The sequence below is a fragment of the Lethenteron reissneri genome, unplaced genomic scaffold, assembly GCF_015708825.2.
Source record: "Lethenteron reissneri isolate LAM-NWPU_2019-01 unplaced genomic scaffold, ASM1570882v1 scaffold_1240, whole genome shotgun sequence".
In the NCBI taxonomy this organism is placed as follows: Eukaryota; Metazoa; Chordata; class Hyperoartia; order Petromyzontiformes; family Petromyzontidae; genus Lethenteron; species Lethenteron reissneri.
This window is the reverse complement of record NW_026890938.1, coordinates 34,564-51,275: the sequence shown is the minus strand read 5'-3', so window position 1 is coordinate 51,275 and position 16,712 is coordinate 34,564. Positions and strand designations below refer to the sequence as shown.

General features: G+C 47.5%; 1 protein-coding gene across 1 annotated transcript in view; it reads left to right on the top strand.

Annotated features, from left to right (window-relative positions):
• The first annotated feature begins 3,235 nt into the window (after nt 1-3,235).
• The window catches only part of LOC133361801 (prominin-1-A-like), a 45,748-nt gene continuing 32,271 nt past the window's right edge, over nt 3,236-16,712 (top strand). The window contains 7 exon segments of the mRNA XM_061580797.1: nt 3,236-3,337; nt 7,925-7,938; nt 8,157-8,392; nt 10,171-10,229; nt 10,963-11,171; nt 11,591-11,711; nt 12,534-12,597. Coding sequence (XP_061436781.1) covers nt 7,925-7,938; nt 8,157-8,392; nt 10,171-10,229; nt 10,963-11,171; nt 11,591-11,711; nt 12,534-12,597 — 703 coding nt within the window. The 5' untranslated portion in view covers nt 3,236-3,337.

Below are 16,712 nucleotides of genomic sequence, written 5' to 3'. Positions count from 1 at the left end.
CCTGCCTCCCCCCCTCCCTCCACCCCCCTCCTCCCTCCCTCCCTCCCTCTGTTCCCTCCCCTCCATCCCCTCCCTGCCTCCCCCTCTCCCCCTCCCTCCCCCTGCCCCCTCCCCCTCCCTCCCCCTGCCCCTCCCCCAGGCTCCCTGCTGCCTGTGCTGCTGCCCCTGTCGCTGGCCGTCTGCCTGCTGAGCGTCCTGCTGGCCGCAGGGCGCCGCTGCTGCCCGCGGTGTCTCAGGCGCCGGCCACGGGAAGTCTCGTGGATAGCCAACAACTTGGGTGGAGGCGGCGGTGGTGGCGGTGGTGGCGGTGGTAGTAGTACGGAGGAGGAGGGCGGTCGCTCTCCCAAGCTTCCTCGCAAAGGCTCCGACGACGACGACGAGGTGGTGGTGCGCCTGGAGGCGCGGGAGACGCCAAAGTCGGGAGAAGGACGGCCGACACCGGGACGGGGAGGGGAGTTCTTCAAGCTGGGGAACTGGGAGGTTGAAGATGTGAATGCGAATAAAACTTTGCATGTGAAAATGCACGCGAACACGGTGAGATGAGAGGGGAAGAGGTCTGAGAGTGTGTGGAGTGGAGTGAGATGAGAGGGGTAGGTGAAGTGCATTTGAAAAAAAAAATTGTTCAAGTGATTTCCTGTCACGCGACTGCCGCGTTCAAAGAGACGATTTGCGGATCACAAACGCGACAGGACGGACGATGAATGCCCGTCGGTGCAGTGGGGAAGCCAACCAGCATCAAGAGGCAGCCCAGTGTGTGGGCTGGCGTTCTCCATCCACGAATTACTTCAACGATAATTTTTTGTTTGATAATTGGTTGTTTACCCTTCTATCTGGCAACAAAACTGACACCTTTTTACGAGGAGTCATGTTTGCATAGACCGCAATACCAGCAGTCATAATACAAACATAAGAACATAACTCTGATAAAGTGCACTGTCCTTGAAGTTGGGTGTGGACCAATCAACTTCAAGGACAGTGCATACATTATCAGAGTTATGTCTTTTGTTTGTATTTATGACTGCAGGTATAGCAGTCTATGCAAACATGACTCCTTGTAAAAAGGTGTCAGTTTTGTTGCCAGATAGAAGGGTAAAAAAGCAATTATCATATTTTTACTGGCAAATGAGGTTCCCATAGTGTAGAATCTTTTGTTTATTAAAACATGACAGCCTTGATCCGTACGCGAACACAAACACAGATCAACGTGGTGGCTTCGCTCTCCAACACAACCCACGGTGTGCTGCGCAAGTAACGAATTGGCACGTTCTGTTCACGTGACAAACCTTACTACGTTGCCTGTCGGGTGATGGCGGGTTTGAAGATATTTCTATATCTACGCCATCTAACCAAAAAGAACACCGTGTTACAGAGGTCGCAAACGGGTTTTGATTCCTTACCCGTACCCGTACCCAGCCGCACCAGAGTCGCAAACGGGTACCCGTACCCGGCAGTTCCCGTACCCTACCCGTACCCGGCCGTGTACGGGTAGGGTACGGGTATCGGGTACCTGATTGCGACCTCTGGGATGAAGCCATGTTGCAGGCGCGGGTGGGTTGATTCTATGAACTTGAATTGTGAGAAGAGACAAGACGTTGGGAAATGAGTGACAAACAGTTACCAGTGACTCACGCCTACCCGTACCAGGCCGCACCAGAGTCGCAAACGGCTACCCGTACCCAGCCGGGTACGGGTAGCCGGGTATCAGGTAGGGTACGGGTATCGGGTACCCGGTTGCGACCTCTGCTGTGTTATAGATATTGGTTAAACTGGTATGGAAAACCTACCCTCCCACTCCCAGCCTGTCCACTTCCCCTCCCCACCCCGGTATCTTCTGCCGTGATTGTGTCTTGTAGCATCCACTCCCCCTACCCCCCACCCCCTCCCTGTCTCTCCTCCCTGGCTCCCCCACCCCCCATCTCTTACCTATATAGCCTCTTGTTGCAGCAGCCCTTTTGCCCACGTCAGCATATTGTTTGTTGCTGTGGTTGTCCCACCTGGTGACGGACGCTTGTGTTGCGCCCGAAACGTCGTGATTTTATTTATTTTATTTTATACCTACGTGACTTTACCGAAAGAACCAAAGAGTATGGTGTGGAAAAAGTCAGTGGTAAGGGAAGTCCACTCAGCTCCATATCCTCCTGTACCACATACATCTCTTTTCCAACCCGTGTCGTGTCCGTTTAGCCCCCTTTATCTGGCCAAACAGCTTTCTCGGCAAGCGGTGGTTGGGAATGTGGGCTATATGACCCAGCTAATGCAGCCTTGCTTGCCAGAGGAGCTCACTGATGGAGATTTCCAGATCTTTCAAGGATTTGTGAGCTCCTTAAATAATCCAGCCTGGTTAAAACCCAGGATGGATCATAGGCAGGCCAGCCTGAATGTTTCTAACCGGTGCAGATATTCCATTCGAGGGTTTCCACATTTCACAAGCACAGGGTTGGCCTACTCTTCGCACTGGGCAGGTGTTACGGTGCGGTGCGCGAAATAAGTTAGTATCATCCATGGAGCCCAAGTCACACACACACACATAAGCGCACACAAAAACAAATATTTTTTTGGGGGTCTTTCGGTAAAGCCACTGAATTCCTGCAGCCACTGAAGCTTTGAGTCAAGAAAGATGCTTTTGACAATAAGTTTTCCCCTTTTTTCTGGCAACAAAACTGCTGTGTTAAGATGTTCTTGGTTTTTTCGGTAAAGACTTTACCGAAAGAACCAAGAGTATGAATCCCTGCAGTCACGAAAGCTTTAAGACAAGAAAGATGCAGCGGTCTTCAGGTGGAGAACAGGTCTGTCGGAAAGACAGCGTCTGACGAAGAACAGGTCTGTCGAGGAGACATAGTCTGTCTCTCGACAGACCTGTTGTGGTCGAAACGTCGTGAGAATTATTTTATTATGTTTTATTTTTATTATTTATTATTTCCATTCTATGTGACTTTACCGAAAGAACCAAGAATATGAATCCCTGCAGTCACCAAAGAAGCTTTAAATCGAAGAAAAAATGTGGTCTGCTTTTCATATAAACCCTCTTGGGTTTCCAACCTCACCTGCACCGCTTATTTTTTTTGTACCTTGTGTGTGTGTTTTTTTAAATTTGTACCGTTTGTCTTGTATGTGTGTGTGCATGCGTGCGCGAATAAAAATATTCTTACAAATCAAGCCCAACGTTCCGTTAGAGGTGGGGGGAGGGGGGAGGGGCCTGGGCGTGGCTTACGAGTGTGGGCGTGACGTCACTTCCGGCTGCCTCCTCCTCCTCCTAAAGTCGTCCACTCTCCATCCTCATCCATCCATCATCATCGACTCGTCCTACCGGCACCACGTCTCGAGTCCACCGCACCAGGTACTCATTTGAGGCGGAGTCGACTTAGGGGAGGCCCAGAACCGATTCAAATATTTTTTTCTTGGGGTTTCGCCGCTGCACCACCGCTCCCTACATCCCCGCAGTAACCTACAGGGCCTATCTACAGGTAGTCCCCGACTTACGATCATCACTGTGTCTCTGTGTTTGTGTCTGACCAACATCCACACAGACACATCTCACTGTGTCTCTGTGTTTGTGTCTGACCAACATCCACACAGACACATCTCACTGTGTCTCTGTGTTTGTGTCTGACCAACATCCACTACAGAGACATCTCACTATGTCTCTCTCTCTGTGTCTGACCAACATCCACACAGACACATCTCACTGTGTCTCTGTGTTGTGTCTGACCAACATCCACTACAGAGACATCTCACTATGTCTCTCTGTTTGTGTCTGACCAACATCCACACAGACACATCTCACTGTGTCTCTGTGTTTGTGTCTGACAACATCCACTACGAGACATCTCACTGTGTCTCTCTGTGTCTGACCAACACCACTACAGACACATCTCACTGTGTCTCTATGTTTGTATCTGACCAACAATCACACAGAGACAAAGAACGAGGTATAATACACATCCTCCAAGTGACCAACGTGTAGAGACACCCATGGTTGTTAAATGCAGTCTCCAACTCTTATCCACTCTATATCTGGTCTTGTTTTTGATCTGCAATGAAGAAGGGCCATATGCCAAACATCGCCTATTATATACTTTTCCTTTTAAGGCTACAGTGTTATATGACAATGTGTTCAGTGTTTTTTGTTCACGTGCACACGAAGGCATTATTAGGATTCTCAGGAATCTCTGCTGTTGCTCAAAGCTCACAGAGACAGACACGTAAGGCATCTTGAGCATTCTTAGGGCTCAGTGTTCACGCACCAGGCGCGGAATTCTGAGGTCTAGCTATCGGACACAATTTATAATGTGGAGATTTGCTGTTTCAGGTTGTTCGGGCCTCCACTGCGAGAGATTAACAACTCCGCTGAAAGACAGAAAGTGTTGAAATAGACTTCAAGTATACAACAACGGGGTATCAGCATCCGATGGATTGTGAACAATATTCTATTTAAATTTAGTTTGCGCCGTTTGATCGCTCAGGCATTTTTACCTTTGAAAATAATTATTATTGTCTCCGGCAAATATAGATTTGTAGTCTTTTGTTGCAATGTAATTAACCATGAATCGTGATTTACTTGTATTTTTACTGAATATACAGGGCGTTATTTTGAGTGGCCAATAACATTTTCGCTGTGATACAAAAATATTTTTCGATTTAAAGCTTTCGTGACTGCAGGGATTCATCTTCTTGTTTCTTTCGGTAAAGTCACGTAGAAGGGAAGTAATAAAATAATAAAAATAAAACATAATAAAACAATTCTCACGACGTTTCGGCTACAACGCAAGCAGCCGTCTTCAGGTGAAGAATGAGACACTACCAAACTAGGAGCTTATATATAAGCTGCATTGGGGGTTGAAGAGCGCCTTAACAAAAAGAATGTGCATGTGAAGAGGAATTTAGCATATTCATGGAAAATGCGTAGGCGTTGGGCGGGGGGGTGTCAAAGTCATATTATGCCCATGCATTATGCAGGATCAGCAGCAACCAAGGGGGGTGCAGGGATTAGCAGTAACAAAGGAAAGGAATGTTAATGATATGTAGCTGCAGTTACTCAACAACCACGTAGAAAACTAAAGTATAAACTACATAAAAAAACTAAAGTATAAACTGCATCGCACCATCAGTATACTTACTATACTCTATAATAAGCTGAGTTACTAACAGCAAGTAATACATTACAATTCTACCTCGTAAAAATTCTATAATATGCTTCCATCTAAACCTTATTCTCTTATATCACACGAGCATATACCGTACTATATACTGCCATAGATAAACCCAACATTAAATTATATACTGTATTGCTGTAAACCAACCTATATCTTATACATTTAATATAACACTATGTATTATTCTACACACCCTAATGTGTATCGAAATGGTTTATTACGTCCTTCCAATGATTGCTGAGCCAGAATCCATCTTCTCGGTTAAAATTGTCTCTGTGTTTGTATATGTGGATCGCCTCATGAACGAATCTCTCATGATAGCCAGATGGCTTGCAGAGAACCTCTGTCTTGGAGAAGTCGATATCATGTGAGCCCACTGAGTTGTAACAGTGATCTGCCACGGCTGAGGTGTTTGTCCTACCGTGTTTCAGGTCAGCTTTATGTTCACGGATGCGGTCCGAGACATGTCGTTTGGTTTCCCCAATGTAACTGCTACCACAGAGGAAACTTAGTTTGTAGACGCCAGGGTACTGTATGTCTGGAACCACATCTTTTACAGACGGTACCAGATCACGGATTTTATGTACTGTGTTGAATCGGACCTGGATCTTGTGTTTAATCAGGATTTTGGAGATCTTTTTTGTGACCCCAGCAATGTAGGGTAAGGTGATGGTCTTGAAAGGCTCCTCAACAGGATCCTTCTTGATGGTTGGAGTGATGGCTTTGCGGATTGTATAGTCGGAGTAACCATTTGCCTTAAGAGCTTGGCGTACGTGTTTGAGTTCACTGGAAATGTGTTCATGGTCGGAGATGCATTGGGCTCTATGATATAGAGTCTTGATGAGGGAATTCTTCTGGGATGGATGGTGGTGGGAATCCGGTTTTAGATAAGCATCCGTGTGGGTGGCTTTCCTGTAGACAGAGTGGCTCATTGAACCATCAGGTCTCCTTTTGATTAGGACATCCAAAAAGGGTAGCTTGCCATCATTTTCGACTAATCAAAAGGAGACCTGATGGTTCAATGAGCCACTCTGTCTACAGGAAAGCCACCCACACGGATGCTTATCTAAAACCGGATTCCCACCACCATCCATCCCAGAAGAATTCCCTCATCAAGACTCTATATCATAGAGCCCAATGCATCTCCGACCATGAACACATTTCCAGTGAACTCAAACACGTACGCCAAGCTCTTAAGGCAAATGGTTACTCTGACTATACAATCCGCAAAGCCATCACTCCAACCATCAAGAAGGATCCTGTTGAGGAGCCTTTCAAGACCATCACCTTACCCTACATTGCTGGGGTCACAAAAAAGATCTCCAAAATCCTGATTAAACACAAGATCCAGGTCCGATTCAACACAGTACATAAAATCCGTGATCTGGTACCGTCTGTAAAAGATGTGGTTCCAGACATACAGTACCCTGGCGTCTACAAACTAAGTTGCCTCTGTGGTAGCAGTTACATTGGGGAAACCAAACGACATGTCTCGGACCGCATCCGTGAACATAAAGCTGACCTGAAACACGGTAGGACAAACACCTCAGCCGTGGCAGATCACTGTTACAACTCAGTGGGCTCACATGATATCGACTTCTCCAAGACAGAGGTTCTCTGCAAGCCATCTGGCTATCATGAGAGATTCGTTCATGAGGCGATCCACATATACAAACACAGAGACAATTTTAACCGAGAAGATGGATTCTGGCTCAGCAATCATTGGAAGGACGTAATAAACCATTTCGATACACATTAGGGTGTGTAGAATAATACATAGTGTTATATTAAATGTATAAGATATAGGTTGGTTTACAGCAATACAGTATATAATTTAATGTTGGGTTTATCTATGGCAGTATATAGTACGGTATATGCTCGTGTGATATAAGAGAATAAGGTTTAGATGGAAGCATATTATAGAATTTTTACGAGGTAGAATTGTAATGTATTACTTGCTGTTAGTAACTCAGCTTATTATAGAGTATAGTAAGTATACTGATGGTGCGATGCAGTTTATACTTTAGTTTTTTATGTAGTTTATACTTTAGTTTTCTACGTGGTTGTTGAGTAACTGCAGCTACATATCATTAACATTCCTTTCCTTTGTTACTGCTAATCCCTGCACCCCCCTTGGTTGCTGCTGATCCTGCATAATGCATGGGCATAATATGACTTTGACACCCCCCCGCCCAACGCCTACGCATTTTCCATGAATATGCTAAATTCCTCTTCACATGCACATTCTTTTTGTTAAGGCGCTCTTCAACCCCCAATGCAGCTTATATATAAGCTCCTAGTTTGGTAGTGTCTCATTCTTCACCTGAAGACGGCTGCTTGCGTTGTAGCCGAAACGTCGTGAGAATTGTTTTATTATGTTTTATTTTTATTATTTTATTACTTCCCTTCTACGTGACTTTACCGAAAGAAACAAGAAGACAAAAATATTTGTTTCAAGTGCGCCTCCAGCGAGCCAATGGCAATGCAAACGAGCGAAACGTATTACGATTTTAAAACATCGGGGAACCTTTAAACTACCGTGTGGCCGATTTGATGGGAAAAAATTCGTGCAACCAAACAGTGACTTGCAATTGGCTGTGTGAACCTTTCAAATAACCCGGTGTGATTTCTTCCAAGTGCAGCTGCAGATTATTTATTCGGTGAACTGCTATATTGCCGTACATAGCAGCCGGCTGTTTGCGTACGTGCGTTCCTGTGAAAGTCTTATTGCGTTTAAAATGCCCTCTTAATTTTTGCTATTGTCTTCCCAGATGCCCGATTCAGCGTAAGGAGCTCATCGGATACAAACACTCCCGCCGCCCCACAGGACTTACGGGAGGCGCCACGTCCACGTGAACCGACGCGCACCATTCACCCGAGCGTGCGACGATAACGACGATCTGGACGTGAGCGTTATTGGGACCGTGTTGGCTGGCGCTGCTCGCGAGGAGACTTTTGTGCGCAAAACCACGGTGGCGCCCCACTCCCTTGTTTGTGCGTTAGCTTTTGCAGCCTTCCCGCAGCGACGATGGCTGGTGGTGTGACGGCATTCCCGGCGGTTTTTGTACTGCTGGCGCTCGTCCTCGTGTTGAGCGTGCCGTCCACCACGCTGGACTTTGGGCAAGTTCCTACGGCCACCTACGTGACCGACACCAGTTACGACGCCGGCGCCATCGGAACGCTCTTCTTGATGATGCACAAGTTTCTGGACCTCGTTCAGCCGAATTCATTTCCTCACGGTGAGTGCTTTGGGAGATCGTGTGACTATATTGGAGTGTTGGTATATATACATGCGGTTTATATTTCAGTTTTATTGATTTGGTGTAGCCCTGTGAGCCATTCGGCTCTTGAATCAGGTGCAACCGCAACAAACAGAAAACAAAAACACGAACAAGGAAACATCTTAAAGTGACTTTGCGCAAACAGAAAAATCCAGGAAAAACTGCGAAGTCTTCCAGAAAAAGCACCGTACACCAACGCTGTGTGCAACAATCCCAGTGGGATGCAAGTCAAACAACAACCACAAGACAACTTAGATTAAGGCCATCAGTCTAACTCCATACTACAACAACACAAACATGGCCAAACCAAACAGCTTTTCGAAATCACCAAAATAAAGCCATAAGCAATCTAACAGTGATCATAGGAACTGTGACCGAAATTTCACAATAAACGACATAAACAACATGTACCACCAAACCCTGTAGCCATAGCTGGCCGCATGAGTTTAGCCAAAATCCTATAAGGTCATCCTTTCCGTAGATTCAAAAGGGTAAATGTGCAGCCGCACAATGACCTGAGTTAGATTCCCCACCACGGCCAACATCGGTGGCCAATTATATCTGACCTGATTCTGTCCTTTTTACCATGTCACTAACCTGCGCAGACCGGCGTAGTGAAGTATGGTCAAACGCCTCCCACGGCTGTCACCGCACGTTGAGGCCATCGTCCCGCAGCAAATTGCTAAGGGTCTGTAAATGACCGCGTTGTTTGAAAATCACAATTCTCTATAAGCTAAATTTCGATGTAAAGCTTTCGTGACTGCAGGGATTCATCTTCTTGGTTCTTTCGGTAAAGTCACGTAGAAGGGAAGTAATAAAATAATAAAAATAAAACATAATGAAATAATTCTCACGACGTTTCGGCCACAACGCAAGCAGCCGTCCTCAGGTGAAGAACAGGTCTGTCGACAAGATATAGTTTTTCACCTGAGGACGGCTGCTTGCGTTGTGGCCGAAACGTCGTGAGAATTATTTTATTATGTTTTATTTTTATTATTTTATTACTTCCCTTCTACGTGACTTTACCGAAAGAACCGAGAAGATGAATCCCTGCAGGCACGAAAGCTTTACATCGAAATTTAAATGCGTTTAGATGATTTTGCTGCTATAAATGTACACGTGATAAGCCACTTGGTTGAGCTATTAATTGTGCCCAGGTCACTTCTGAAAAATAAACCAAAAGCTCAGTGGGCTTTACCTGGTAAGAAAAAGAAAGTGTTATTTGTATATATTTATATATTTGTATATATTTATATATTTGTATATATTTCAAGTGATTTGTTCACCTCTCGTATATTTTCACTCCTGCCGTGTTTGTTGTTGTCACGTTCTGGCCCCGTGCCCCTACCGGGCACCTGTGAAACAGAGCTTCATAGCTCATCGGATTCCTCCACGAGAAACACATTCTGATTCTGAATTGTCTCACGTACCCCCGGGAGATGTCTCGTGTAACCACACGTGGTGACCTTGCCACACGCAGAAAACCGCCGCTCCATAGCAAGTTTCGGCACAATTTATGTTCACAAATTTGTGCTCTGGTTTCCACGCTCAGAAATATTTCACAGCGGCACTTTACGTGCGGAGTTTGGTCGCGTAGGATACGTGCGCGTGCATATCAAGGCAAAGATTACGCGATGCACACCTTTGAAAACGTTTACCGGGAACAATTCATTACTTTGTTTTTGTTCAAAGAGATTGTGAGGTTTACATTTTTTCGCGGCATTTCTCTCTCGCAGAGCTACTCGCCAAAGCTATGAAGCAAGGTTTTGGAGTCGTAAACAAGGACTATCGCCAGGTTAGTTTGCACGCTTCGCAATTTTCACTTGCGCTCTTGCCTGCTCTGCAAAGACGAGCCACTTGTTTGTGTCGTCGTGCATCACTTTCACAACCTCAGTGCTTGCTTGGGATACGATGTCTTGCTTGGGATACAACGCCTTGCTTGGGATACGACGTCTTGCTTGGGATACGACGCGCTTGCTAGAACTTGTATGGGTCGTGATGAGTCACCGCGTAGACCCCATTCACGACTCTTCCTCACCACCATCCCCGTAGGCTCCTCTCAGCAAGATAAAGTGATGTTAAATTTTATTTTTATTTCAATTTATTTGTATTTATTTATGCATTTATTTCAATGTATGTATGCATTTTAGTAATAAGTAGTGTCTAAATAATTTTATACAGCCCTATTAATGTATAATATGCCATATAAAATATCATTTATTCTCTGGAACGGATTATTTCCTTCCCCGTTATTTCTTATGGGAAAAACTCGTTTGTTATACGGCATTTCCGGTATAAGTCCTACCTTCTGGAATGAATTAACGACATGTACCGAGGTTCCACTGTACAGAGGATCCCCGCTTGTCTGTGGTTCCTGGCACCTCTGAGTTGTTCTATCTCTGTGGTGAACGCCGTGCAAGCGCGTTGCACCTCGAAACGATTATACCATCATTAAGTGCCGTAACCTGCAAGCCTGGCGGTTCAACTCGGCGTGGGTGACTTGGTGATGTGGCTCACGTTGCCCTCAGATCATCCGCTATGAGCTCGGCTTTATCGTGTGCGCGGCTTTGGGCGTCGCCTTCCTGCTGCTGCTCCCGCTGGCGGGCTGCTGCATGTGCCGCCGCCGCCGCTGCTGCGGGAACCGCCGCGGAGAGATGCTTCGGAGGCCACGGAAGAACGACGACTGCAAACGCAGCTGCCACGGCGCCTCGCTCCTCCTCGTCACGCTCGCCGTCGAGTGAGTCGTCTCGTTAAATTTCGATTTAAAGCTTCTTTCGTGACTGCAGGGATTCATCTTCTTGGTTCTTTTGGTAAAGTCACCACGTAGAAGGGAAATAATACTCGGTCAGCTGAGCCTTCTTATCCCGGAGTTTGTTGAAGGATCTCAAAGTTATGTGGAATCCCTCCCCGTAGAGGCGGTTAAATTTCGATTTGAAGCTTTCGTGACTGCAGGGATTCATCTTCTTGGTTCTTTCGGTAAAGTCACCACGTAGAAGGGAAATAATACTCGGTCAGCTGAGCCTTCTTATCCCGGAGTTTGTTGAAGGATCTCAAAGTGACGTGGAATACCTCCCCGTAGAGTTAAGCCAGCAGTGTTTGTGTGTTCTCTGCGGTAAGTAAAACGTGTTTCTGCTTCCCCTTTGCGTCTCCGTGCAGGGCGGGCATTGTGTGTGCCTACGTGGCCAACAACAATGTGACCAACAATATCCGGCAGTCGGAGACCCTGCTGTCGAGCAACTTGAAGGACGTCCGGACCCTGCTCAACACTACGCCCCGTGTAAGCGGCAGCTGCCCCAGCCTCACGTCCGCGCAGTTTCCTCCGTTAAATGTCACCGAAAAGCACGCACCTGTGGGTGTAGATTAAATGTGAGCAAATGATTCGCAGTGGCGCACAAAACATAAACAACAAGAACAACTCGACGCAATTATCAATGCCACTGCATTAATATGAAAAGTATAATATAATAATGATAATTGTTTTTTTACCATTCTATCTGGCAACAAAACTGACACCTTTTTTACAAGGAGTCATGTTTACATAGACCACAATACCTGCAGTCATAATCCCAGTGGGATGCAAGTCAAACAACAACAACAACCACAAGACAACTTAGATTAAGGCCATCAGTCTAACTCTGTACTACAACAAACAAACATGGCTAAACCAATACACTTTTCGAAATCACCAAAATAAAGCCATGAAAGTGGTGTGCACGCTGCAGTGGTTCTTGTTAGGGGGCTCTGTGCAAATTGCAGGTGGGCATTGCGGATAATTTGTAGAATTCCACTTGTTGTGAAATGTAAATGAAAGGAGGATTCCAACTCACAAATAGTCTGCGGCGTAACTCGTTTTGTGGCTGTGGCTTGGCATATCAGAGCGTGGTTTTGAACAGGGTACAAGGCAGAGGTCGCAAACGGGTTTTGATTCCTTACCCGTACCCGTACCCGGCCGCACCAGGGTCGCAAATGGGTACCCGTACCTGGCCGGGTACGGGTAGCCGGGTATCGGGTAGGGTACGGGTATCGGGTACCCGGTTGCGACCTCTGGTACAAGGCGGTCGTGTGACTGACTTGAGTGTGTTTCTTTCTTTGCCTTTAGCAAATCGACTACATCGTTGAAAAATACAACATCACGAAGGACAGGGCGGTTTCCGATCTCGACCGTGAGTGTAAATATATAGGCTTGTTGCTTGTTCATTTTGGGGTTATAGGTATCTGAAAATGTTTTACTTCTTTAATCATAGTAAGTAATTGTATCCGTATCTCTTGGCATTATCTGCAGTGTCGGGTAATAATGTCCTTTCTATTAAGGCAGCATTTCATAGTCATCACAACTTTTAGTGATGTCCCAGTGCGGACCCCTTTGGGACTAATGCTGTTTTTCCGTGACCGTTGGAAACCGGGCGCGACATCAGCAGCGTGTCCGTGTCCCCCTCACTCGTGAGCCACGAGGCTGTGGGGCAGCTCCATGTCCACTCCCCTCACTGCCCTTTTCTACCGTCCACGGCCTTCTGGAAAGCGACCGGTGGAACGACTATTGCAAATCGCTTTTCAACGCAGGCTACGTTAAGGCGATTCCCCCGAGCTAATGTCTTTGTCATGTTCATCCGTTCCTGCTGGAGGCTGAACTAAGTGCTGATCACCACCGGCTCTGGGTTGATATCCGGATGTGACACCGTGACCGGCCGCGAGGGTGGACGACCGATCCGGCCCGTCCCTCCCAGCGGTCGTGGAGATGCGGCAAGACGGCCTCCGTGTGTGTCGCGCTCGATTGCACGTGCGGCCTCGCTCCCCCGAGCCGATAACGTCGGCGTCAATACTGCCGTTATTTGTTCAAACGTTCAATGAAATGGGTACACATTGCGCACCTGGTAATTGCTAGAATTTGAAACTCGGGGGGGAGGGGGGTGAGACATGGAGTTTCATGTGCTTAAATAGAAAAAAGCGTGTTTCTTCGGCCAGTGATTATTTATTCAACATTGCGCCGACATATCTTTCCAAAGACAGAGATCACCGGTATATTTTGTGCAGGTGAGCGGCATGCCACGAGTGAATAGAAACAGGTGGGATGGAGGAAGAGCAGCAGCCCGCACTCATTGTGGGCACGAGCTATCGCGCCGTTCGCCTTCTTGTTTTCCAATCAATGCCTCTCTACTCCAGCACAGAGGCCACGGGTATTTGTAGACACCATACCTGATGCACAATTCGTTTATTTTCCGAGAAACAAAATAAATTTTTCACCGTACACTCTCTTGCCAAGGCCTACAAGTTACATGTACGTGAGGTGATTTTTCCACATTTGTCCGCGTGATTGTTCCCGATATGTGCGCTATAAGAGCCTCGTACCGAAACCTCGCCTTTCATGTTAGTCTGATTTAAATGTAATTAATGGTTAATAATGAAAAAAAGTCGCAATGAGCAGAAACTAAATGTGCAACTCCATTCAGTATGAACATGATGCTGTCATTTTAATTTTAAAGATAATGTGACGAATTGGAGAAGCCGGGTCAGGTGACGTGGTTAATCTAACTTCCTGGATCTTATCCTGAAGACGTTTGGCACATTTTCACGTAAAACATCGGGTATCTAATTGTTATATTTAGTTGCGATAATTAATTGTCGGGAGCGCTTGTACATGTGACATTTTAATATGTTTGGCTATGTCAGGTGGTACGACAGAAATTTGGGCAGATTATTACGTGGTCTAACCCAAAAGTCAATTATGAATACAAAATAAACACTTTAACTTGGTTGCGTTGTAGCACTTGCTCCAGTGCATGTGGAACAGAGGTCGCAAACGGGTTTTGATTCCTTACCCGTACCCGGCCGCACCAGGGTCGCAAACGGGTCCCCGTACCCGTACCCGGCCGTACCCGTACGGGTATCGGGTACCTGATTGCGACCTCTGGGATGAAGCCATGTTGCAGGCGCGGGTGGGTTGATTCTAGGAACTTGAATTGTGAGAAGAGACAAGACGTTGGGAAATGAGTGACAAACGGTGACTCACCAGTGACTCACCGTCTACCCGTACCCGTACCAGGCCGCACCAGGGTCGCAAACGGGTACTCGTACCCATACCCGGCCGGGTACGGGTAGCCGGGTATTGGGTAGGGTACGGGTATCGGGTACCCGGTTGCGACCTCTGATGTGGAATTGGTAACCCCGTAACTTGTTGGCCTCACAAGGGCCTGATTCAATTAGGAGCTGCTTAGAGCACGATAGGGATAATGGTGGTGAGGCATTACAGGTGACACAACATCTGAAGGGTGTTGTAGCTGCTAGCAGCTCATGTAAATATGAAATAAAATAAGAGATGTTTGCGTGGCCAGGTGGCAGCCCTTGAGTGTGGCTGCTTTGTGCCCCTGGCGGTTCGTTTCTAATCTGTGCTCATCTGCTGGGCCCTGTGTGATGGAGGGCAAACAAACAGAGGTGAACAGGAAAAGCGTCAATTTTAAGAACATTGGGTTGGTGTTTTGAAAGGTCTGTGGCAAGGGCTGCACGTATGGGTTTTTTAATTAACCCAATCCCCCCCCCAAAAAAAATCCATCCTAAATGTGAACTTACATCTGATAACTAAAATATGTTGGTCTTTAAAATGCTTTCTCCAGTGTTAATACTATTGTAGAGAAGTTCTCGCGAACGTACTTGGAGACGGAGGTAAGCTAAGGGCTTTCGCCAGGGTTTATTAAAGCTGTTGCAATATTACACACCAGGGTACACAACTCCCAGGGGCTAGGGGGCTCCTACTCGGAGTCCGGGTCCCTGCCGACTAGCTCCGGTCTCTCTCTCTCGTGTCGCATCGTGGACTCTGCAGACTCCACAGACACACACACATACACACACCCAGACACACACACAGACACACACACAGACACACACAGCAACACACACACACATACAACAACAACAACCGCCATTCGCCACTAAGTGGCGGTGACGTCACCACGATGCTTGTGCCAGGCCAAGTGCACCTTGAGGCCACGTGAAGTGTCGAAAGCCCGCTGGCAGGAGGTCACGGGGCAGACCCAGCAGGTGCCACGGGTCGACTGACTGAGATGACCGAGATGACTGGCTGATGCACCACCTGTGCCCCCTACTGTGCCAACTTGCTGTGCTTTAGCCACCCGGCGCTCCGCTCGTTGTTGTGAGCGTCGCTCCTCCGCCCTCCGTTGTTGTTGGAGGGCGACTGCCTCCAACTGCCCAGTAGCGTCCTTCACGAGCCTCCTCCACTGAGGCCGATCTTGACACCGCTGGTACCAGTCATCGGCAAGTCCACTCAGCTCCACGTCCTCCTGTACCACATCACTCCATCTCTTCTTCAGCCCGTGCCGCGCCCGTCTAGCCCCCTCGATCCGGCCGAACAAAAGCTGTTTAGGCATGCGGTGGCTGGGCATGCGGGCTACATGACCCAGCCAACGCAGCCTTGCCTGCCGGAGGAGCTCACTGATGGGACTTTGCCCAGATCTTTCAAGGATTTGTGAGCTCCTCACACAATCCAGCCTGGTTAAACCCAGGATGGATCGTAGGCAGGCCAGCCTAAATGTTTCCAACCGGCGAAGATGCTCCACCAGGGGGGTCCACGTCTCGCAAGCGTAGAGAAGGGAGGGAATGACCGTGGCCGAGAAGACCTGAAGCTTCGTGCGGAGCGACAGACCAGGTAGCTTCCACACAGCGTTACGCAACCGATGAAAAGATATTGCCGCTCGACTGATTCGGAGTGAGACCTCTGCTGATAGACTGGAGCCGGTCATAAGCACACTGCCCAGGTATGGGAAACTCTCCACTCTCTCCACAACTGCCCCATCACCAATTGGGAGTTGTGGGGGTGGAGTGTCCGATGGTACAACATACCCAGGCAGGTGCTTAGTTTTGGTGGGGCTGATGGTAAGGCCCCACCTCTTAGTGGCACGCTCCAGTCTCAGCAGCAGCGCCTCCAACTCCTCTTCTGAATGAGCAGCTATTACCAAATAATCGGCATACATAACGTGGTTGACCAATAGGGAGCCATCCCTTGATCGCACCCGGGCGTCGATCAGCCTCCCATTATATCTGTACCAAATGGAAATTCCCCCGGTACAGCTATTGAAGGCTTCACGAACTACGCGGTCAAAATAGATGTTAAATAATGTGGGAGCCAGAGGACATCCCTGTCGCACCCCAAGGTGTACAGGGAAAGGCTCCGACTCCCGGCCACGTAGTTTTACCCGGGCCCGCTCACCATCATGAAGGTCCTTAATGATCGTGAGCAGAGGGTCAGGGACTCCGAAAGCACGAAGAA